At 38.8% G+C, this 25,958-nt stretch overlaps 1 protein-coding gene across 1 annotated transcript; it reads left to right on the forward strand.

The window, feature by feature from the left end:
* The first annotated feature begins 20,503 nt into the window (after positions 1-20,503).
* Positions 20,504-21,223, forward strand: LOC104100858 (uncharacterized). The gene has a single exon (XM_070178996.1). The coding sequence runs from the start codon at positions 20,504-20,506 to the stop codon at positions 21,221-21,223; it is 720 nt and encodes a 239-aa protein (XP_070035097.1).
* The last annotated feature ends 4,735 nt before the right edge of the window (positions 21,224-25,958 follow it).

Here is a 25,958-nt window from a genome sequence, read left to right on the forward strand (position 1 = left end):
TCTAACACGAAGGCAAACAAGTTCAACAACAAATAAACACATAACCACAGATAATAGCCATTAAGCCTCACAGCCTCACGGGACTGACCAAGTCTCAATCCCTCGCGGTGCACACCCACACGCCCGTCACCTAGCATGAGTATCACTTCCAAACAATCACGTGATGTCAAATCTCCGGGTTTATACCCTCAAAGCTAGAGTTAAAATTATTACTTACCTTAACAGCGTAAAATCCTACTCCGGGATGCCCTCATCTCTGGACTCAGTCTCTAAAAGCTTCAAATCTAACCAAAATCAGAATACTACTATCAACATAGGCTAAAGAATCGAATTCCACAATAAAAACTACATAAATAGGCCAAAAATCCGAAATCGGCCAAAACCCGACCCCCGTGCCCATGTCTCGAAACCAGTCAAAAATGGCAGAATAACAAACCTCGTCCTCACCCTAGTCTAACCATATAAAATTCGTCAAAATCGGACTCCGTTTGGTCCCTCAAATTCTCACTTAAAACTCTTCAAAACTCAAGCCCTAACTCCCTCAATTCACCCTAAACCCTTACGAATATGGCTAATCAGTGGAAAAATCATCATAAACACGTGTAAATAAACCCAAGCGACCTACCTCACTGATGTCTCGTGATTCTCTCTTGAAGAATACTGCCCTATCTCAAAAAACCGTTCAACAATGGTGAAGAAAGGGCAAAAATTCGCTAAGTGTGACTTAAATAGGTTCTGCCCCATGGATTCCTCACCTGCGGACCCTTTTCTCGCACCTGTGAATCCGCATCTGCGGTCCCAGGTGCACATCGATGGAAACCACTTAACCGGCCAGGCTTCACACCTGCAATTGCCCCTTCGCACCTGCGGGCTCGCAGGTGCGACCTCACTTCCGCATTTGCGACCAAACCCAATAGTCCAAAATCCGCATCTGTGACATGCCCTCCGCACCTGCGATCATCACACCTGCGACTCCTCCTTCCGCAGGTGCCGAAATAGCAGTAGCAGTAGGTTTAGCTGTATTCTCCAACTTCCAGACTTCTCGTTAACCATCCGAAATCATCCCGAGCCCCTCAGGACCTCAACCAATAATTCCCACAAGTCATATATCACTGCCCGAACTTAGTCAAACCTCCGGAACACCCAAAACAACACCAAATCAACCCCGGATTCAAGCCTAAGAACTTCTAAACTTCTAAAATTTGCTAACGACACCGAAACCTATCAAACCACGTCCAAATGACCTCAAAATTTTCACACACGTCACAATTGATACTAAAAACCTACTCCAACTTCCGGAATTCCATTCCGACCCCGATACCTAATTTTTCACTGCCGACCAAAATTGCCAAATTTCTAACTTTTGCCAATTCAAGCGTAATTCTACCACGGACCTCCAAAGTGCATTCCGGACACACTCCTAAGTCTAAAATCACTCAACGAAGCTAACTAAATCATAAAAATCCAAGTTCGAACTCGTTTACTCAAAAGTCAACTTCCGGTTGACTTTTCTAACTTAGCTTTCTAACTTAAGAGACTAAGTGTCTCATTTCACTTCAAAACTACTCCAAACCCAAACCTACCAATACTATACAACTCAACACAGCGAACAACACATAAATAAGCAGAAATGGGGAAAACGGGGCTACACTCCTGGCCTCACTTTGTGAACATATACAAAACTATGTCAAGATGTCCCTCGGGGCATATATAGGTGTACTAAAGTTCTTTTCTTGGAACTTTGTCGAACTTACGACTATTGCTATATTTCGTTTCATAGCCTCGGTTATCTATGCTTATGGATTTACTACATCTAGGTAGGTTATACTATACCATAACACTAACTTAGGTTTATTACTACCTAGGTCTGCTACCCAACTCAAGGTTAATCTCTCGCTACTTATACTATATGTATAAATTTAAGTCCTTTAGTTCTTCCTCATTAGTGTTTATCTTAAGAATCACGGCCTAATCTCATCTCATACTTTGTAACTTCTATCCATCCATTGTTGATTCACCTAAATGTTGATCCATAATCTACCACTTATAGCTTGAAACTTCTTACATAATACATTGTCACTAAGGCTCATGTCTCATCGAGGAACATTTGAAGTGATTTTGCTAATCCACCTAGGGATGATCTATACTTCAATAACCATATTTCATAGCATCCCAATGTGATTCATCATATGGATTCTAATCCTGTGCAACTCATGAAATCCCTTTTCTCAAAATTGTTACTCAATCAAAGGCCTAAACGTCATCCTCTTATCTATCACCATTACACCCGTATTCTACTACCAGGGAAGCATTCCATCTCTTCTAACTACTACTAGTCTTAGACTCCTTTGCATTCATTATGTCTAAATTGAGATTTCTTTAACTTATGAAAACCATCAACACTCTTGTTTTGATGGGCTTAATCTCGAGGCCTTACCTGTTCTCGTCATCTTCTCACTCACCTTTTCATATCCTTACTCTTATCTACCTAAAACCTTGTCACTCTATCATACTTTATCTTGCAACCTACACATATTTATTTATACTACTCGCAATCTTCCTTTAAATTACTAGCACCATATATTTCCTTCTGTGCCTTCTCAGTTGTCTTTAAATGTAAGCAATGACTTTTCCTAGTCGTTCTGCCACTTGTTGTATGAATACTTGACTTATCTTAGTGCCCACACATATTGGAATTCCATGCAACCCATATGATCTTGAATATCACCTTTTCATTTTTGTTCCCCGTTCATTAGCTACGATAGGTGCCACTTTTGTATGGAGTACATACAATGTTGTTATGAGACTGTTGTTACAAGACAATTTCTTTGTTATGTCACTATGCTTAAGTTGAAGCCTACTTCCTTATTTCCCCAGCTAGTCTTTCTTTGTAGTACTTAAGGAGTCCTTCTGGCTCTTGTAAAGTTGCGAGTTTATTATATTGTATACCCGAAGGAATTGTCGATGTTCTTACTCGCCTACAAATATCCTTAGTTACATACCTCCGTTCCCTTGTGCTCATAGGGTTACTTTTGAACTCAAATTTTGATTGTCTTCTTAGTGGAACTCTCTCTTATTTCCATAACATTTATACGAAACCTTTAATTACCCCAACTCCTATATAAAATTTTTCAACGATTGCGATCTCGTATAAAAGAGACTGAATTCCCTATGCTGGGGTTCACTACGTTTATCGTTCATGATCTTTTGATTTATCTATGACCTCTTGTGTAGCCATAACTAGGCTCTACCTGAATCAACTACAGACTACTCGTTGATCCATTCTCATATATACATTTTGCGTAACCCCTCTTGGGTTATGCCCTCTGTCTTAACTTACCTCTCATACGGGATCCTTGTGTATCAAGTGTTCATTCCCACTTATTTATCAATATCATCGGGTGTGGAACCCTTACTGATTCTCCCCGGCGTCATGCTTGCATAATGTTCTGGAGTCATATCTTATCTGTAGGATCTGAATAAATGCAATCTCATTCCTTTCACCTTTTTACTGCATTCTTCCTTTACTATTCCATAGTTACCTCTTCATCTTTGGCATTTTTTTTTTCACATGTTCACTGACATCTTACTCGCCCTATGGTAACCCTTCTATACCAGGGATAATTGAATTTCTTACGCACAAGGGTGACACTTAGTGTAACTGGAACATTTAGCCCCTTAAGCTTAACTCTGCTCACTGTGCTTGCTTTTGGGAAGCGTCTTCCTGAATGAACTTTAAAGGTTATTCTTTTGGTGTCCATTATATTATTGTCGGAATGCTATCTCTAAAATTCTCACGATGCCGATAGCTATATAATCCTTCGGTCCCTAATTCATGTTCAGTTTATCTTGTTTACCAGCCCATACTGATTTCTATTACTCTGGGGGTCTAGCTTTTCCTTCAGGTAATCATGTTAGAGTTACCAACTCATTTCTCAAAATTGGAATATGACTTTATGGCTTATACTCTTTTATTGACTCAAGGCATTTCACCTATTGTCTTTTCCTTCACTTGACTATACACTCTATCATCCCGTCATATTTTGATTTACTATTATCATACATTTATCACATCTTACTCATGATGCTTCATTTACTCTCTTTTTATTCTCCTGCTAATATTTTTGTTCATCACTTTATTCTGAAAACTTCAGCAAAACATTCTTTCACTTTTAGCTCCCCTTGCTTTATCTCATTGGCTCTTCGGGACGCCTAACATTCTCCTTTTTTTTTTACTAGGGGTTGATGTCATACTAAGGTAAATATTTATCTCTTCTTGGACTCCACTGCCTATCTTCTGAAATTTCTAAACATTCCGGTATTCATATCTAACTATACAATTCTAGAGTGCACCATCTGGATGTGTTGCAAGGAGAATTATTACCATATTTTGCATTATCCTATAGAAATGTTAGCTAATGATAACAATCCATCCACCATTTTTAGGTTACTCTAACCCCAGCTGGATCCTTCTATCATATCCTTCTCTTAAACTATATTTGTTCGCTCCCATAGGACATAATTGAGATGGGTGTGGTCAATTTTATATACCTCTGTTACTGTTGAAGGTAACTCAAAATACTTATATTTCTCTACCTGAATTGTAATTACTGATAATCTTCATTAACTAGGTACCTCGTACTCTTCTTCATCTTGCTTCTTTTACTTGCCCAAACTTGTGTCTACCTTCCGATTCTCTCATTCCTTTTTACCATATGAGTGGATAGATATTCTTTCCTTAGGGCTCCTTATCAAGAAGCTTACACATCTTAGTACACACATGATCTGCTGAAGACCTCACATTTACTCATCATAAGCAAGATACAAAATTGAGTTTCTCTGACTTAACTCTTCCATAGCCACATTAAATCACTTATCAACTGTCTATCTGGATGTAGGTATCGTTGTATTACAAATAAAATAAAATTGAGGAGTTTGAATTCTTAGAACTGAGATCTACCATACGATGTAGAGTAAGAAGAAAGAGTGGCAGTCCTAAATTCCCTGTAGCCTCCTGCTTAAAAGTGTGGTGCACAACACACCCATAAACAAGACTCTACTAGACACGGCTTGTAGACTCCCTAGGACAGAACTGCTCTGATACCACTTTTGTCACGACCCAAACCGTAGGGCCGCGATGGGCACCCGGTGGCTTACTCAACCGAGTACCAACGTAACATATCTTTATTATCATATCATCATAGGTAAATGGGCCAAAAGAGGCGTCATGAGATAACCAGAATAAAACAAAAGGGAATACTAGACATAGGATGACCCAACCTGATATAGAAACTTATACATGTGACATACGGGCCTATAAGGCCGATATGATCATTTGTATACTAAAAAGATAGTCCGACAAAGCCATACAAGTATCCATATATATGATATCTGTCCAGAAGCCTCAAAGAGTACATAAATTCCATAAAGGTAGGGACAGGGCCCCGTCATACCAATCAATACAAGTCCAAATCATACTGACCAAATAGGTAACTCCAGAGCAAGTGGAGTGAACAACACCTTCTGCTGAGTTGATAGCCTATTAGGAGGACTCTCAATCTGTCTATCGGGACCTACGGCCATAAAATGCAATGTCCCCAAGCAAAAGGGACGTCAGTACAAATAAATTACCTAGTATGTAAGGCATGAAAGTAGTATATAAAAGACATGAAAGAAACATGGAGTAAAGAACTCAACCTGAAATTCTGAATAACTCTGTGAATCATGAAAAATTTATAATGTCATGCATGTGCGTATAAATGTCATACCATGCATAGGTATATACGTACATAAAATCATCAAGCTTCTAAGGGCATCCCATCATATCATCTCAGCTACTGTTGGCGAAATCATCAACTTATATCAGCTGATCAGGTGGTGGTGCGTATATAATGTCATAACCTTTTCCCATACCCCATATACATATAATATACACGTATATAATGCCATCTAGTCATGGGTCAATGTACAGGTATAAATAAATGCAATGCATAAGGAAGTAAGTCAATAAGATCTCTTGGAATGTCATAAAACCCATGAACAGACGATATGATAGTAGGACATATGGGGAATCAAACACATAGGCAACCCTAGTACTTCTAGGAATAGAATCATTTGTGAAAGTTGTGTGCTTGCTCATTTCGTTGCATCATATGGATCATGCCAAAAGGAAAGAAGGGATAGTCTAAACATACCTTAACTCCATTAAGTCCTTAATATCTTCAAAGCAATTATTCAAACAACTCAACTCAATCTACCATAGCATAAGGAGATTCAAAATCAGTGTTGAGTAAAGGCTATGTCCGTAACTTAAACTAGTAACTTGTTTACGTAAATTTATGCAGCATCTCCCCTGTAACAAGACCCTCCTCCAATACCATATACCAGCAAAAATGACCAGAGCAATCCAGTAATACATAATTATCAATAACAAGACACCATATAACAACAACAAGTCACAACTACTTCACGACGAGCGGCAAGCTCCAATTGGAATCTGTATACCCCATATCACCTCTTATAGACTTCTTACTTTAACTTAATAGTATCATTAACATGATAATAAAGTCATTCATCAATGATTCCAGCCTTATACCATATATTTATAACAAAGAAAACAATCCACAACTCCAATTATCCTCAATTAGCAACTTTATTCACTAGTTCATGTCTAGTCCATCCATTTAACTTAATCAATGTCAAGATAACCTTAAGAATATACAAGAACACAATATACATACCTCCTACAGTAGCTTCAACTCAAAATCCAAGTTACATATAGCTTATAACATCCCTCAATGTCAATACAACACCATAGAAGTGATTTAATCTAATCTTCACTTGCAATCTCAAGTTTCATATGTTTCTTTCATCAATTCACTTGATCAACATATATACATGCATAACAACAGAAACCATATCATAATAAAGTAATTTTCACCATTTTCTAGCCATAACTATATATATATATATATATATATATATATATATATAGCCTTAAAACAACCCAACAAAATATAACAATATATTTTTCCCTTTCAAGTGTTATCTTGTAATCTTCATCCAAATAACTTAACCAACACATAGATAAAATTAATCCCAAGAAATAGGATGTTATAAATACCTTAAATAATCTTGAAAACCTCGAATCAAAGATTCTCTTAGCTTACAAGCACCCTTAATCACATCACAACACCATAGAGACTCTCTTCTTCACTTAGGCAAACTTTGATGTTTGATTATGGTATATTTCTTTGGAATTTGTTTGGAGCCTTTGGGGAACTGTTTGGGAGGGTTTGGAGAGTCTGAGGCTGGAAGGAGGACGAAAAATGAGCAAATATCATCCCAAAAATGAGATAAGAATAAGTGAAGGTCGGCCCCTGACCAAGTGGTTCCCAAAGGGGCTTCCTACGCAGTCTCACAAAAACGCAAATATCTCTCTACACCGATGTCGTATTGACGAAATAGAGTTAGAAACTAGATACATGGTTATTTAATTTCATATAAAGATCTCCATGTAACTCTCAATATTTTGGGAGAAAACTGCCTCGCAACCTGGCCTATAAACCTGCCAGTTTCTCCGAATTGCGGCGACGTGACTTGATAACCCTACTTTAAAAATCCATATTTATCTACCCTGATATCGTATGAATAAATGGTTTGGACCGTTGGAAACTAGGTTAAAATACCTTCATTTTGGTATGATATATGTCCCAAAATGATATCACAAAGCTTACGAATTTAATTTCTCAAAACGGCTCGTTACAAGGCAAATCTTAGCTCGATTTTTCCGCAACTTAAATCTATTTTTTCCCAAACTTTATATTTTATATAAAAACATCATATAAAGTCATATAATGACTTTAAACTCATTTAAATCATGATTAACAAGTCACTTATTCATCTTAACTTACTTAAGACTTCGATAAACCTTTTTTATCCTTGTAGAAGCATTTCGTCCCTTTTGAGCTTACATTAGATAATCCTATAATGACAGTGACGTCTGAAGTACGAGGTGTAACAACATTAAATAAATTAATATACTTTCAAAGAGGACCTCATTTTCGAGCTAACATCAATTGACTTACGACGTACTTTCACGTTCAAAAACATGGGGTGTAACGTTATTCCCCCCTTTTGAACATTCGTCCTCGAATGTTGACTGATGTGCTTATCAGTCTCATAACCTATAGATCTTGAGAATAATTTAATATTTTCCTTACCCTCTAGGAAATTATTCGGTGAATAAATTCAAAGACCAGGGCATTCCCCAATTTAGGCATCTTCCCACATCACAACTTGTGGTCGGAATTCTTCCAATCTCGTAACTTTTACTACCTTCTGTGATGCAGCCAGTATGAATCTATCCTTTTATGCGTGGATCTTATATCCTTTTTCCTCTAGCTTTTTTCCAATATCTTGGCCTCACTCTATGAACATATATAGAACTATGACATGATGTCCCTCGGGGCATATATAGGTGTACTGAAGTTCTTTTCTTGGTACTTTGCCGAACTTACGACTATTGCTATATTTCGTTGCATAGCCTGGGTTATCTATTCTTATGGATTTACTACATCTAGGTAGGTTATACTATACCATAACACTTACTTCGGTTTATTACTACCTAGGTCTGCTACCCAACTCCAGGTTAATCTCTCCACTACAAAAAAAAATGCAATTAGCTACGAACATCATCACTAATCTGTTGCTAAAACGCTCGTAGCTATCAGAATTTCTTGATAATCCGTTGCTAATCTATCGCTAAATGCGATTAGCGAAAGATTTTTCTGTTTAGCTACAAAATTTGTTTGTCGCCAAAACCTAATTTTTTAGTAGTGCTCGCTGCTTATCCTATATGTATAAATCTAAGTCCTTTAGTTCTTCCTCATTATTATTCATCTTAAGAATGACGGTCTAATCCCATCTCATACTTTGTAACTTTTATCCATCCATTGTTGATTCACCTTAACATTGATCCATAATCTACCACTGATAACTTGAAACTTCTTACATAATACATTGTCACTAAGGCTCAGGTCTCATCGGGAACATTTGAAGTAATTTTCTTGATCCACCTAGGGACTATACTATACTTCAATAACCGTATTTCATAGTATACCAACGTGATTCATCATATGTATTCTAATCCCGTGCAACTCATGAGATCCCTTTTCTCAAAACTTTTACTCAATTGAAGGCATAAACGTCATCCTCTTATCTATCACTGTTATACCCTTATTCTACTAGCAGGGCAATATTCCATCTCTTCTAACTACTACTAGTCTTACACTTCTTTGCATTCATTAAGGCTATACTGAGCTTTCTATAACTTACGGAAACCATCAACTCTCTTGTTTTGATGGGCTTAATCTCGAAGCCTTACCTATTCTCGTCACCTTCTCACTCACCTTTTCATATCCTTACTCTTATCTACCTAAAACCTTGTCACTCTATCATACTTTAGCTTGCGACCTACACATATCTATTTATACTACTCACAATCTTCTTTTAAATTGCTAGCACCATAGATTTCCTTTCGTGCCTTCTCAGTTGTCTTTAAATGTAAGCAATGACATTTCCTGGTCATTCTGACACTTATTGAATGAATACTTAACTTATCTTAGTGCCATACATATTGGAATTCCATGCAACCCATATGATCTTGAATATCACCTTTTGATTTTTTTTTCTTCCCGTTCATTAGCCACGGCAGGTGCTACTTTCTTATGGAGTGCATAAAATATTGTTGTGAGACTGTTGTTACAAGACTATTTCTACTTTATGTCATTATGCTTAAGTTGAAGCCTACTTTCTTATTTCCTCAGGTAGTCTTTCTTTGTAGTACTTAAGGAGACCTTCTGGCTCTTGTAAAGTTGTGAGTTTATTATATTGTATACCCGAAGGAATTGTCGATGATCTTACTCACCTACAAATATCCTTAGTTACATACCTCCGTTCCCTTGTGCTCGTAGGGTTACTTTTGAACTCAAATTTTTATTGTCTTCTTAGTGGCACTCTCTCTTATTTCCGTAACACTTATACGGTACCTTTAATTACTCCAACTCCTATCTGAAACATTTTCAACGATTGCGATCTCGTATAAAAGAGACCGAATTCCCTATGATGGGGTTCACTATATTTATCTTTCATGATCAGCTAATTTGTCTATGACCTCTTGTCTAGCCATAACTAGGCTCTTCCTGAATCAACTACAGACTACTCATTGGTCCATTCTTGTATCTACATTCTGCGTAACCCCTCTTGGGTTATGTTCTTTTTCTTAACTTACCTCTCGTATGGGCTCCTTATGTATCAAGTGTTCATTCCCACTCATTTATCAATATCATCGAGTGTGGAACCCTTACTGCTTATCCACGGTGTTATGATTGCATAATGTTCTGGAGTCATATCATATTTGTAGGATCTGAATAAATGCAATCTCATTCCTTTCACCTTTTTACCGCATTCTTCCTTTATTATTCCATAGTTACCTCTTCATCTTTGGAGTTTTTTTTTCACATCTTCACTGATATCTTACTCGCCTTGCGGTAACCCTTCTATACCAGGGATGATTTATTTCCTTACCCACAAGGGTGACACTTTGTATAACTGGCACACTTAGTCCCTTAAGCTTAACTCTGCTCATCGTGCTTGATTTTGGGAAGCGTTTTCCTGAATGAACTTTAAAGGTTATTATTTTGTTATCCATTCTATTATTGTCAGAATGCTATCGCTGAAATTCTCACTATGCCGACTATTATAAATCTATCGGTCCCTAATTCATGTTCAGTTTATCTTGTTTACCAGCCCATACTGATTTCTATTACTCTGCGGTGTAACGTTTCCTTCTGGTAATCACGTTGGAGTCACCAACTCATTTCTCGAAATGGGAATATGACTATGACTGATACTCTTTTATTGCCTCAAGGCCTGTCACCTCTTGTCTTTTCCTTCACTTGACTATACACTCTATCATCCTGTCATATTTTTATTTACTGTTATCAGTCATTTATCACATCTTACTCATGATGCTTCACTTACTCTCTTCTTATTCTCCGGCTAATATTTTTATCCATCACTTTATTCTAAAAACTTCAACAAAACGTTCTTTCACTTTTAGCTCCCCTTGCTTCATCTCACTAGCTCTTCGGGACGCCTAACATTCTCCTTTTTTTACTAGGGGCTGGTGTACTTCTTTGGAATTTGTTTGGAGCCTTTGGGTAACTGTTTGGGAGGGTTTGGAGAGTGTGAGGCTGGAAGGAGGACGAAAAATGAGCAAAGCTCATCCCAAAAACGAGATAAGAATAAGTGAAGGTCGGCCCCCGACCAAGTAGGTCCCATAGGGGCTTCCTATGCACTCTCTCAAAAACACAAATATCTCTCTACACTAATGTCGTATTGACAAACGGTTTACAGCATTAGAAACTAGATACATGGGGCTTTAATTATATATAAAGATCTCCATGTAACTCTCAATTTATTGGGAGAAAACTGCCTCACAACCTGGCCTATAAACCTGCCAGTTTCTCCGAATTGCGGCGACGTAACTTGGCGACCCTATTTTAAAAATCCATATTTCTCTACCCCGATATCGTATGAATAAATGATTTGAATAGTTGGAAACGAGGTTATAATACCTTCATTTTGGTATGATATATGTCCCAAAATGATATCATAAAGCTTACGAATTTCATTTCTCGAAACGGCTCGTTACAAGGCAAATCTTAGCTCGATTTTTCCGCAACTTAAATTCGATTTTTTCCAAACTTTATATTTTATATCCAAACATCATATATATTCATATCATGACTTTAAACTCATTTAAATCATGATTAACAAGTCTCTTATTTATCTTAACTTACTTAAGACTTCGGTAAACCTTTCTTATCCTTGTAGAAGAATTTCGTCCTTTTTGAGCTTACATTAGATAATCCTATAATGGCAGTGACATCTGAAATATGGGGTGTAACAATATTAAATCACTTCATATACTTTTAAAGAGGACCTCATTTCCGAGCTTACATCAATTGACTTACGATGTACTTTCACGTACAAAAATAAGGGGTGTAATATCCTTAGTTATGCATGTTCATGTATCTATGTCGATGAGTGATTCTATTGTTGTGGACCATGTGTATAGGTCGTGTGTAGTGACTATCAGGGGTTTGGAGATGATGGTTTATGTTTTACTACTTAGTATGGTTGATTTTGACGTGATTCTAGGCGTGGATTGGTTGTCACCATGTCATGATATTCTGAATTATCATGCTAAGACCGTGACTCTGGTGATATCGGGATTGCCTAGGATTGAGTGGAGAGGTTCTCTGAACTATGTTCCTATTAGAGTGATTTCATATTTGAAGGCCCAACGGATGGTTGGGAATGGATGTTTGGCATAGTTGGCCTTTGTGAAAGATGTTGGTGATGATAATCCTACCATTAAGTCTGTTTTGTTAGTGAGAGACTTTCTGGATGTGTTTTCTGTAGACCTGTCGGGCATGCCACCCGATAGGGATATTGATTTTGGTATTGACTTGGTGTCGAGCACTCAACCCATTTCTATTCCTTTGTATCATATGGCACTAGCAGAGTTGAAGGAATTGAAACAACAACTTGAAGAGCTCTTGATAAGGGGTTTATTAGGCCTAGTGTGTCGCCTTGGGGTGCACTAGTTTTGTTTGTAAAGGAGAAGGATGGTACCATGCATATGTGTATTGATTATAGGAAATTGAACAAAGTTACAATTAAGAGCAAGTACCCACCGATGCGCATTGATGACTTATTTGACTAGCTTCAAGGTGGGAGAGTGTTCTCTAAGATTGATTTGAGGTCTGGGTATCGCCAGTTGAAGATACGGGATCTTGATATCCTGAAGACGGCCTCGCTATGGCCACTACGAGTTCCTTGTGATGTTTTTTGGGTTGACCAATGCCCGAGCAGCATTTATGAATCTGATGAACAGTGTATTCCAGTCATATCTTGATTCTTTTTTCATAGTATTTATTGATGATATCCTGGTGTACTCACATATCCAGGAGGAGCATGCACAATATCTGAGGATTGTACTACAGACGTTGAGGGAGAAGAAGCTTTATGCTAAATTCTCCAAGTGTGAGTTCTGGCTTGATTTTGTGTCATTCTTGGGGCACGTGGTGTCTAGTGAGGGGATCAAGGTAGATTCAAAGAAGATTGATGCAGTTCAAAGTTGGCCTAAACCGACTTTAGCTACTGATGCAAGAGGGTAGAGTGGTTGCTTATGCTTCACGTCAGTTGAAGCGCCATGAGAAGAACTATCCCATTCATGATTTAGAGTTGGCAGGCATTGTTCATGCATTGAAGATTTGGAGGAATTATCTCTACGGCGTGTCCTGTGAGGTATTTACAAATCATCGGAGTCTACAACACTTGTTCAAGTAAAAAGATCTAAATTTGAGGCAGCGGAGGTGGTTAGAGCTGTTAAAATACTATGATATTACCATTTTGTATCATCCCAGGAAAGTCAATGTGGTGGCCGATGCCTTGAGTAGAAAGATAGTCAGTATGGGTAGCCTTGCATATATTCCTGTTGGTGAGAGACCGCTTGCATCAGATGTTCAGGCCTTGGCCAATCAGTTCGTGAGGTTAGATGTTTCAAAGCCTAGATGAGTTCTAGCTTGTGTGGTTTCTCGGTCTTCTTTATATAAGTGCATCATAGAGCATCAGTATGACGACCCCCATTTGCTTGTCCTTAAGAACATCGTACAACACGGTAATGCCAATGAGGTTTCTATTGGAGATGATGGGGTTTTACGGATGCAGGGTCGGATTTATGTGATTAATGTGGATGGGTTACGTGAGTTGATTCTTGAGGAGGCCCACAGTTTGTAGTATTCCATTTATCTGCATGCCGCGAAGATGTATCAGGACTTGAGGCAGCACTATTAGTGGAGAAGAATGAAGAAAGATATAGTGGAGTATGTGGCTCGGTGCTTAAACTGTCAGCAGGTAAAGTACAAGCATCAAAGGTCGGGCGGTTTGCTTCAAAGGATTGAGATTCCTCGTTGTTGGGATCTCACGGACTTTGAAATAATTCGATGTTATTTGGGTGACTATGGACCGGTTGACTAAGTCCGCACATTTTATTCCTCTTGTAACTACCTATTCTTCAGAATGGTTGGCTGAGATCTATATCCGTGAGATTGTTCGTCTTCACGGTAAGCCGGTGTCCATCATTTCTGATCGGGGCATGCAGTTCACATTGCAGTTTTGGAGAGTAGTGCAGCGAGAGTTAGGCACACGGGTTGAGTTGAGTATAGCATTCCACCCCCAGACGGACGGACAGTCCGAGCGCACCATTCAGATTTTGGAGGATATGCTACGCGCTTGTGTTATGGATTTCGGAGGTTCTTGAGATCAGTCTCTACCGCTTGCAAAGTTTGCATACAACAACAACTACCAATCAAGTATTCATATGGCTCCTTATGAGGCCTTATATGGGAGACGATGTCGGTCTCCAGTTGGTTGGTTTGAGCCGGGGAGGCTAGGTTGTTGGGCACAGATCTGGTTCAGGATGCCTTGGAGAAGGTCAAGTTGATTGAGGATCGACTTTGCACGGCATAGTCTACACAGAAGAGTTACGCCGATTGGAAGGTTAGTGATGTCGCATATATGGTGGGATAGAAGGTATTGCTCAGACTATCGCCCATGAAGGGTGTGAGAGGTTCAGGAAGAAGTGCAAGTTGAACCCTCGATATATTGGCCCTTTTGAGGTGCTTGAGAAGATTGGGGAGGTGCCCTACAAGCTTCCATGCTCCGGAAGTATTACGGTGATCCGTCTGATGTTTTGGACTTCAGCACGGTTCAGCACGGAGATTTGACTTATGATGTGGATCCGATGGCCATTTTTTATTGGTATGTTTGAAATTTGAGAACAAAAAGTATAGCTTCAGTGAAAGTTCAGTGGAGAGGCTAACCAGTAGTGGAGGCTACTTGGGAGACCAAGCGGGAGATGCGGAGCAGATGTCCACACCTATTTGAGACACCAGGTATGATTCTAGACTCATTTGAGGACGAACGTTTGTTTAAGAGGGGGAGAATATAATGACTTGGCCGGTCATTTTGAGTATTGTGGCCCCGTTCCCCCATTTATTGCTGATTCTAAGTTCATTTGTTGTTATGTGACTTTCCGGGATGATTGGTTTGGTTTCGGAGATGTTTCGGAATGAATTGGGACACTTAGTCCCAAGGTTGGAAACTTAAGTTAAAAGAGTTGACCGGATGTTGACTTATATGTAAACAGCTCCTGAATGGAGTTTTGATAGTTCTGATAGCTTCGCATGGTAATTTTGAACTTAGAAGTGTGTCCGTATATTGATTTGGAGGTCCGTAGGTCATTTTGGCTTGAATTGGCGAAAGTCGAAAAGTTGAAGGTTTGTAAGGTTGAGAAGTTTGACCGAGAGTTGACTTTGTTGATACTAAGCTCGGATATTTGGTTCTGGGAGTTGGAGTAGGTCCGTTATATCATTTATGATTTGTATGCAAAATTTGAGGTCAATCGAAGTTGGTTTGATAGGTTTTGGCATCGATTTTAGAAGTTGGAAAGCCATTAGGTTCAATAGGCTTGAATTGGGATGCGATTCATGTTTTTGATATTGTTCTGTGAGATATGAGGCTTCGACTAAGTTCATATGATGTTTTAGGATGTGTTAATATATCTGGATGGGCTCCCGGGGGCCTCGGGTATGATCCGGATTGAGAATTTGACTTATGGAATTTCTGTTGTGATCAGTTCTGGTGCAACCGCACCTTAAAAAAATTGGTCGCAGGTGAGGATCCACAGAAGCGACCAAGGGGTCATAGAAGCTTCTTTGAGTGAACATACGAAGCTATTGACATCATCAAAATTCCGTTCCGGAGTCGTTTGCTCAAAAGTCAAACTCCAGTTAACTTTTTTCATTTAAGCTTCAAAAATAAGAATTGTTCTTTCAATTTAATCTGAATCTTCCGAAAACCAAACTCGACCACACAAGCGGGTCATAATACATATTACGAAGTTGATCAGAACCTTAAGTCGCTGAACGAAACATTAATTCTCAAAATGACAAGTCGGGTCGTTACATTCTCCCCCTCTTAAAACATACGTTCGTCCTCGAACGTGCCAAGAATTATTCTGAGGACATTAAATTACTGAGTGTACTATTACACACCTACTCGCGGTGAGTCCACGTCACCAAAATTTTAACATGGTCCGACCATACAATCTGAGTTGAGATTATTTCTTTTATCCACATTTATAAACTTTAAAACCAATTTCTTACACTCCAAACATTTTTAAAAGGCCTGATTTTTCATATCAACACACTGTGTTAGTCTCAACCGGTTGTAGCAATTTTGTGCCTACACATACATTATATGTATGCCCATAACCAAATCTCTAGTCATAATAGCTGTTCATAATTAATTCCAGCATCCTCAATTAGCCTCATATTAATCAAATCCTCATTTCAAATTTTCACAATACTAACAGAAAATCGCGAGGCATGAAGACCTCATAATTATTTATCCGAATTAACGAGTCACATTTAACGCCACCTGGCACTCACCTCGTGGGATAAAACTCAATAATTATAGCACGAATATGGCTAAATATGCACAGAAAAACACATACAAGAATTATCAAATAAGCCTAACAGGCATAACTCCCTATTTGTACTATAATTCAAAAAAAAAATCACAAGGGAGAATTTAAACACATAAATTTTCATCACAAGAATTCTCGTCCTTATATAACTTCCACCGTGGCTTATAGCCCAGTTTAAATATTTCACATCATATTAAATCGCGAGGATCCCATCCTCAACTCTGAATCACAAGTACTTTGCACATTATGCCAACTGAAATTTTTCATTTCCTTTCTTTCTTCTTTTTAATAAATTCCGTGAAATAATTTCACAATACATAATGAACCCCTATACCGATAGGGCATATAATTCATAAAATTGTAATCAATTATCCCAAAATTACATCAAAAACCACTATAGCGAGTAATAGAAAGTCAATTTTGGACTCGTAGCCCTCAATAGTGAACAACACAAAATGATAGATATGTCTATCGCAATAAAATCTCCCATAAGGGGTAAACACATAAGTAGGTTACATAATTACGAAGCTCACTCATAAGTGGAGCATAATAGGAGGACTCGTCTTGATACTCAGAATCGAATCAAACTAAGGAAAATATTCCTTTATAACAAATCGGGATCATACCTGTAATGACACCACATGGTGTAGCGGCCTCGGCCATACCATAGCAATTATATCAACGGGCTGGGCCTCCACCTCTAGGGCGCCCTCTACCCGCCTATCCTCCACCCCTAACTAGTTGTGCATGTGGGATAGTAACTGGAATAGAGCCTATAGCTCGAGTGTTCTGATGAAATTCACATCTCCTAAGTCTGGGACAATCTCTCATGATGTGCCTAGTATCACCATATTCATAACAACCTCTCTGAGGTCGCGGTTGCTCGTACTGAGTCTGTGCCGGATAACTGGAATAACCACTGTAAGAACCTCGTGCCGGTGGTGCACTAAAAGTATTAACTAGAGCACTACGAGTACTCTGAATTGTGGACTGGGCTGACCGACTGCCCGAGCCTCTGCCATGATGAGTCATATCTGCATAGTAGAATCCACTGAATCCTCCAGAGTTTCGAAACCTTTTGACCTCCTTAGACTCATTTTCCTCACTTCGAACACGTTCTAACATCGTGGCAATCTCTACTACTTACTGAAATGGAATGTTAGTCTGCAACTCTCAAGCCATATATATTTTAAAATCATAATCGAGCCCTTTGATGAATCTTCAGACTCGCTCCATAACTGTAGGAACCAAGATAGGAGCATGACGGGATAACTCATTGAACCTGATATCATATTCTGACATCGTCATGGTGCCCTGACGTAACCGTTCAAACTCTGTGCGCCACGCATCCCGGAGAGTCTGGGGAACAAACTCTTTCAAAAACATCTCCAAAAATTGAGCTCAAGTTGGTGGCATTGCATCGGCTGGTCTACCTTCTTCATAAACTTGCCACCACTGATACGCTGCTCCTAACATCTGAAATATAGTAAAGGCAACGCCATTCACTTCCACAATACCCATGGTGCAGAGAATACTATGACATTTTTCTTGAAATCCCTGGGCATCCTAGGTAGCTGTGCCACTGAAGGTAGGTGGACTATACCTTTTAAATATCTCAAGTATCTTTTGTTCTTCTTCTGATGCCTCTGGCCTGACCTCAGGCTGAACCGGAATAACAGGCTATACCGGTACTATACCCGAAACCTAAATAATGTAAACCTGCTGCTCTGGAGTACAGGCGGTAGGAGTATGAACTCCTCCCCCAATCTGTGAAATATTTGGTGAAACAGAGATCAATCCCGTCTGAGTTAATGTACCAAACATGTTCAAGAACTGTGCTATGGTCTCCTGAAGTCCGGGGGTAACAACAAGTGTCTCTGGTTCTTGTCCCCCAAGTAGAGCTACTGGCAACTCTTCGACTGCTGCTCTGACAGGTGTTCTAGCTGCGGCACGTGCCCTTCCTCGGACTCTACCTCAGCCCCAGCCTCTTGCGTCCCTAGCAGAATGTGCAGGTGTCTGCTCAGCTGACCCGGTAGCACATGACCTCGCCATCTGTGAGAGAATAGAGATATAAAGGCTCAAATTCCAAAATCAACAAATCCGCATAACATGAATTAAAGAAGTGGAAATTTCCTAACAGTACTGTAGCCTCTCGAAGATAAGTACAGACATCTCCGTATCGATCCGCAAGACTCTATTAGACTCGTTCATGACTCGTAGAACCTATGAACCTAGAGCTCTGATACCAACTTGTCACGACCCAAAATCCCACCTCAGGCTTCGTGATGGAACTTAGTCTCTAAGACTAGGTAAGCCGATTACAATTTTATTTCAAGCCATTTTTTTAAACATATAATTTAATACAAGTGTCGAAATCAAAAATGGAAACAAACATAACAACCTCCTAAGACTGGTAATACTGAGTCATGAACTCTAACTGAATACATGCAATAATCTCAAGGATTGAATATACAATACTGTTCAAATAAGAGTTGACAGAACAATAAAATGGAAAGACTCCAAGGGATTGCGACGACCAAGCAGCTCTACCTTAAATCCTTGCGATCACACTCTAACCTCTGTCCGAATACGATATCTCCAATACCTGGCTCTACACAAAAATGTGCAGAAGTCTAGTATGAGTACACCACAGTCGGTACCCAATAATTATCAAGACTAACCTCAGTTAGAATTCGTGACTTAGTATTACCAGTCTTGGGAGGTTGTTATGTTCGTTTCCGCTTTTGGTTTCGACACTTGTATTAAATTATATGTTTAAAAAATGGCTTGAAATGAAATTATAATCAGGTTACCTAGTCTTAGAGACTAAGTGCCATCACGACGCCTGAGGTGAGATTTTAGGTCGTAACACCCCTGAGGATATTGTTGCGATTCTTGATGAGCTATCTGCAGATGCAAACCAATTGTCTGCTGAAGGAAATAAAGGAAGAAAATCAGTTGGGATATATCAGGTGAAATCCAATAGCTCATTGCAGGCTCATCTTGATTCAATGGCAAAGGAAATCAAAAAGTTGACCTTAGCTAAGGTCCAAAGTCAGCCACTAACAGTTTATAATTTTTGTGGGATGGGACACCCAACATATGAGTGTCAGGCCTCAACTGCAGATGAGGTGGTGAATGCTATGGGATGTTTTGACAGAGAAAACTATCAAGGAGGAAACAATTTCAACTCCATGGGCCAGAAGCACCCCGAATTTTTGTGGAGTTCACTTTGGGGTAGTTTGAATACATGGCAGCAGAATAATCTTAGACCTCAAGGACAAGAAGCTCCAGGCTTTCGAAATAAATAAAAAAGGCAGCAATACCTGCCTCAACAGACCAACCAGTCTAGCATGGAAGATCTGGTGAAAGCCTTTATTATTCATACATATGAAAGGCTTGAAACTCATGGAACAGCTATCCGAAACTTGGAAAGACAGGTGGGACAACTTGATAATCTATTGTCCGAGAGGGCTCCAGGAACTCTCCTTGTTAAATGTCGAAAGGAATCCAAAAGAAATAATAAATGCGGTGTCTTTGAGAAGTGGCCAAGTATTGAAGGACTCCATCGCAAAGCAAAGGGTTTAGTTGATGGGAAGATGAGTGGAGATTGTGGAGGAGCCGAAAAATAAGGACAATCAAGAAGGTGAAGTGAGGGTAGATCCAGATGATGGTCTGAAGAAGAAGAGGAGGACTAGAGCTCTGAAAAAGAAGAAGAACAAAAATTCAATGAACAAGGAGACTGAGGAAAGCAAATATATGCATGCTTTACATTTCCCCCAGAAGCAAAGAAGAGAAAAGTTGGACAAATAATTTGGGTATTTTCTAGAAGTGCTCAAGCAAGTGCATGTTAATCCATATTTCACAGAGTTGCTCTAACAAATGCCAGCATATTCCAAGTTCTTGAAGAAAATATTGTCTAACAAGCAGAAAGTGGAAGAGACATCGGTTGTTAAGCTCACAGAGCATTGTAGTGCTATTCTACAAAATAAGCTCCCTCAAAAGTGTGGAGATCCAGGGAGTTTCACTATACCTTGCTCTTTAGGGAGTGCTAACTTTGAAAAATCTTTGTGTGATTCAGGCGCTTCTATTAATATTATTTCATTGTCTATTTTCAGGAAGCTTGAGAGAGAGATTGGGTCAATCAAATCTGTACATGTGTCTTTGCAGCTGGCAGATCAGACCACGATAATACCCGAAGGAATAGTGAAAGATGTGCTAGTTCGAGTGGACAAATTTGTGTTCCCCGTGGACTTCATTGTGGTAAACATGGAAGAGAATAAGGAGGTCCCTCTGATTTTAGGGAGACCTTTCTTGGCTAGTGGCAGAGCTATTCCGGATAGTCAGGAAAGGCAGATCATGCTACGAGTGGGGGAAGAAAGAGTGGTATTCAAGATGAAGGAAGCAATAGGGGCATATAGAGATGAGTCGACTGCATATTCGGAATTCAAGGCAAATGCCCTAAAGGAGCGAGCTGGAGAGGGTGAGCATGACAAGTGTGGGATGTACCTAAAAAAGTCAAAGAATAAAATCTCTGTATGGTTGTGTACACTGGGTCGAGCGTGCAAGGTGAATCCCGACATTGATTCAGACTCAGACTAGATGATTCAGCGGAGTTCCCTCACCTCTTGCGTTTTCTTTGTGTATCATAGGGACATGCCACAGTGCGGTGGGGGATGTAAATATGCGTTTGTTTTTCTTCTCCTTATCTTTGTGTGTGTTTTCGTCATTGTTTTGTTTGAAAAATAATTTTGACTTTTTCCGACGATGGATTTTCTCGACTGTCTTCTTGAGGGATTAAAGTCGAAGAAGAAGAAAATAAAATGTCTTTAATCTTTTTATTTTCTTAGGTAGTATAACAATCCCCTCTTGGTTTTTCTTTGTGTCGCGGGTCTTTTTCAAGGATTTTGCTTGAACCAGGTGTAGTTAGTTTTTTTTTGTTAGGAATAGAGAAATCTTGTGTCGTAATGCTAAGTGAAGATAAATTTTATTGACTTTGTTGTGCCTTGAGAGCAGTGAGTGCCTTAGTTGTGACGTCTAGACTCTATTCTTGACTTATGCATAAGTTCCTTAAATTGTTTGATTTTGACTTTCCTTGACTGCTTTGACTAGAGAGTCGTGATAGACCCAATAGTTATATTTCAACGTATGTGAGCGGTTTTTGTCGATATTATATGCATGTCAGTTGATGTCTATAACTTTTCCTATGTGTTTGCAAAGCGGAATAGCAGTCCTGTTCAGTCTAGGAAGTGATAGAGGAACCCGATGTTGAGCTAGATATATGCCATTGACCCACCTAATGGTTGTGTATCCTAGTAGCCCTCTTGAGCCTATAATCCTATTTCTTTGGCAACCACATTACAAGTCTGACCCCTTTGTTTGAATTTACTATCTGTTTGAACCCTTTTACCTCTCTCGATCACTTGAAATTGTTATGAGCTTAATAAAGCTAAGTGGAGGTATGGTTGGCTTTTGAGTGGAACTGAGAAAAATGGAGAAAGGTGCACCATTTAAAAATTGTGAGAGCCACTTGTAGAGAATTGAAAAAAAGAAGAAATGAATTTGGTTGAAAAAAAATAGAACCTTGAAATGGAAAAAAAAGAGTTTGGGTATGTATTAGAAAAAAAAATGATTCCTAACTAGTGGTAATTCTCATCTTGTTTGTGCTTAAAGAAATTGGGAGCTGATGTTATTATGTTTTGAAGATTGAGGTTTGGTTCAACATAAGTATGGAGTTTGAATTGTTAATATATATGTATTAAAGTTCTTAGAGGGTGTAGTCACTATATCCAAATGTATCCTACTCGTCCCGCATCCTACATTACAACCAAACAAAGTCCTACTTATAATAATTTGACCACTAGTAAGTGTCAAGTCGACCCCTCGTCACTACTTCTTCAAGGTTAGACTAGATACTTACTGTGTACGCATTATTTTACGTACTCATGCTACACTTCTGCACTGATTGTACAGGTACTGAGACAGGTACTTTCGGTGGTCACACAGGCGCATAGACGCACTTTCACAGAGACTTAGTGGTGAGCTGCTTGCCTTGCTTTGATCTGCAGCATCAAAGTCTCCCTCTACCTTATTTATCATTTTTATAGTAGTTTTTTATATTCCCTAGATTGTTCATGTACTTGCGGCACCGGGTTTTAGGGCTGCTAGCGGTTATTCACCATTGTGCTTATTATTATTATCACCGTGATTTATGTATTATTCACACTTGGTATTTTTGGAAAAGAAATATGTATGTTTCCATGAGATTTTACTTTTATTCAGTGTATTTAAAGAAATTTCTATTTTTAAAAGTAAAAAAGGAATAATTAAATTGGAGGTTCACATATTGGCTTGCCTAACAACAGCGTTGGGCGCCATCGCGACCTATTATGTGTCTTGGGTCGTGACAGTATTAGAAAAAAAATTGATTCCTGACTGGTGGTAGTTCTCATTTTGTTTGTGCTTAAAGAAATTGGGAGTTGATGTTATTATATTGTGACGCTTGGGGTTTGGTTCAACATAAGTGTGGGGTTTGGATTATTAATGTATATGTATTAAAGTACTCAGGGACGTGTAGTCACTATATCTAAATGTATCATACCTGTCCCGCAGCCTAGATTACAATCAAATAAAGTCCTACTTGATCTTTGACTGAATGAGCTCAATTAGTAGAGTATTACACTACGGGCAAGCCTATGGTACGTCTTTTGTGGCACATGGATTTTATTTCTGAGAGTGAGTGAATTCTTTCTATCTTGAGTTCCTATTTGTTCTTGAATTTTATTGTGTGTGGAACTACTCTTTAATTTGTGTGTGAGGGCACATGATTTGTAAAGGAAAGGTAAAGTCTTTGACCTCTGTGTTAGAGTAAGTGAGCAGGTTGTGAAAAATATGTGGTGCTTTTGAGTCAAGTCTTGAGTTAGGATGTTGCGGTATGATAATTAGTCTGCTTTAAATATTTTTGATATGATGAGCTAGTTGAATTGTTTGATGAAAAGATTGTTTTTATGTGAAGTGTAGTTTGATTGCTCGAGGACGAGCAATAGTTCAAGTGTGTGGTGTTGATGGTATGCTAGAAACCCCCATTTTAGCTGTAATTTGCACTCTAATTATTAAACTTTACTTGTGGTTAAGCTTATATGATGGTGATTTGCACTTGTTACATGTTTTATACCTTGTAGGAAGTGATTACGAGTTAAAAAGATAAGTTGGAGCAAAATCAAACTATGTGGAGCTTCGAAGTCTGAGTAAAAGGCCAAGAAATTAAATCGGGATTGCATGCAGGGTTCGAGGACCAAGTCTGGAGATTAAAAAGTGCACTAAAAAAATTACTTTGTGAAAATTGCACTACTGCGCCGCATGGGGCGCCGCGAGGCACGCCACGCTAGTGTAGTGGAGCATGTCTGTAAAAATAGTATGGCTTCTGAACATCTCTATTGGTGCGACGCATGGGGCGGCGTGCCCTGCGCCATGCCTGTGAAAAACTGTCAGAGTGTTTTCCTGTTTTGACTTAGAAAGGGTAGTTCCGTTCAGGCCTGTTCCTACATTGTATAAATACACCAATAGCAAGTTTTTGAAGGGGCTTTTGACCTTGAGAGCTTTTGAGGGGCATTGGAGGATTCAAGACACAAGATTTCATCTTCCTTCTACCAATTCAATATGCGAGTTTGGACTATAACGTTGGATTAATGGTTTCTTATCCTTTAACTCTATTTGTGATGACTTTCTCCATATTTATGGAGTAGTTTACCTTAGGGTTAGACATGATTTGGTGACTTGATGATTGTTTTGGATATAATTACTGTTTAGTTGCTTGAATTTATTGGAGAAGTTTTAATATTAGTTATGATTTTATTCTTTATAGTGTTTAATCGAAAGAGGAACATCTTATTGAATATTATTGCAGCGTATGCCTTAGTTTATTTTGGTGATTCTTTGAATTAATCGTGAGAGCTTTTTGAGTTACCATTTAAATTGAGATTGAGAAATATTCGCGAGAAATTTCTCTTAGATCATTCCTACCATTCGATTCTTGCATGTTTTACCGCATTTCACATTAGTTTATTTGAAAGATTTAAATTTAATTGAGAGAGGAATCTGAATCGTAAGTATAATCTAATCATCTATTGAATTCGTGAGAATCGATAGAACCTTAAGAGTAAAATATAATAGTGTAAAATTCAGAATAGCAGTCTTGCACCTATTGTCGTGCCCTGTTTTCTCGCGAAAGCGGGTTTCGACGTGTGACAACTCTTTTAAATGGGTATTAAAAGAGAAGAGTCGTCACCAAACGGTTTAAGATGTGTTAGGGCACCTATTTGAAAATAACTCTATTTTGACTAGTCAACGCCACCAAAAATCGAGTAAGAGCTCAAATTACCTCAAAGAAAAAGTGTTAGGCATTATTCGAGGTCCACAACTGTGGTTCCCGACCGAAGTTTAAACTATGTGGATTAGAGAATTAAGCTAGGTGATCAAATAAGCAAAGAAATGTGTAGAAGTTGAAAACTCCATTATAACATAAGAATTAACTATATGGATAATTGATACAAGTCTTACAAAATCACAAAGAGTACAAATGACTAAATGCGGACAACAAGCGTATAAATAAAGGGGTGCCCTAAGTTTTTTAGCCTAAAGAATCATCCTGTGCAACCTAAATAATACTTCGCAACTCCCTTGAGGTAGGGGTTGCTCATATTATTCAGCGGGCACAGACTATCATCTCCTGCTACCCAATTACTATGTTGAAGTTATTACTTAAAGGCACTCTAATTCAATTCTAAATCGTACTCTATGCATGCACTACCCGTTCCGTGCCTATGGTCGAGGAGGCTTTGGACCTACTATTAGGTGGTTCTAGACTTTACTTAGGTTACTCAAAATGATAAACTAGGCGACCTTATCAGTTACAATATTGGCACCAACTGTTTGTTGACTCTCATCTTGTATAATCATAGCATATGCTTGATTGAGATTTGGTGCAGTGGTCTTCATCAAGATTTGCTTGCGTGCTTGATCATATGAATCATTTTAGCCACTTAGGAATTGCATTACTCGTTGCTGGTGCATCATTTCCACATTCTCCTTTGATTTTGGACACCCAAAGTTAGAGAATGGGGCTAAAACATCATATTCATGCCAAAGCTCCTTCAATTTCGAAAAATAAACTGAAACTGAGCTAGTTCCTTGTGATAATGCTCCAATTTCACGATGTAACTGAAAAATCCTCACTCGATTGACCTTATCAAATCTCTCTCGTAAGTCTTCCCAAATGAGATGTGCATCTGATGCATAGACGATACCACCTAGGAGTTCTGCACACACATTGGTCATG

Source organism: Nicotiana tomentosiformis, chromosome 6 (genome assembly GCF_000390325.3).
Source record: "Nicotiana tomentosiformis chromosome 6, ASM39032v3, whole genome shotgun sequence".
In the NCBI taxonomy this organism is placed as follows: domain Eukaryota; kingdom Viridiplantae; phylum Streptophyta; class Magnoliopsida; order Solanales; family Solanaceae; genus Nicotiana; species Nicotiana tomentosiformis.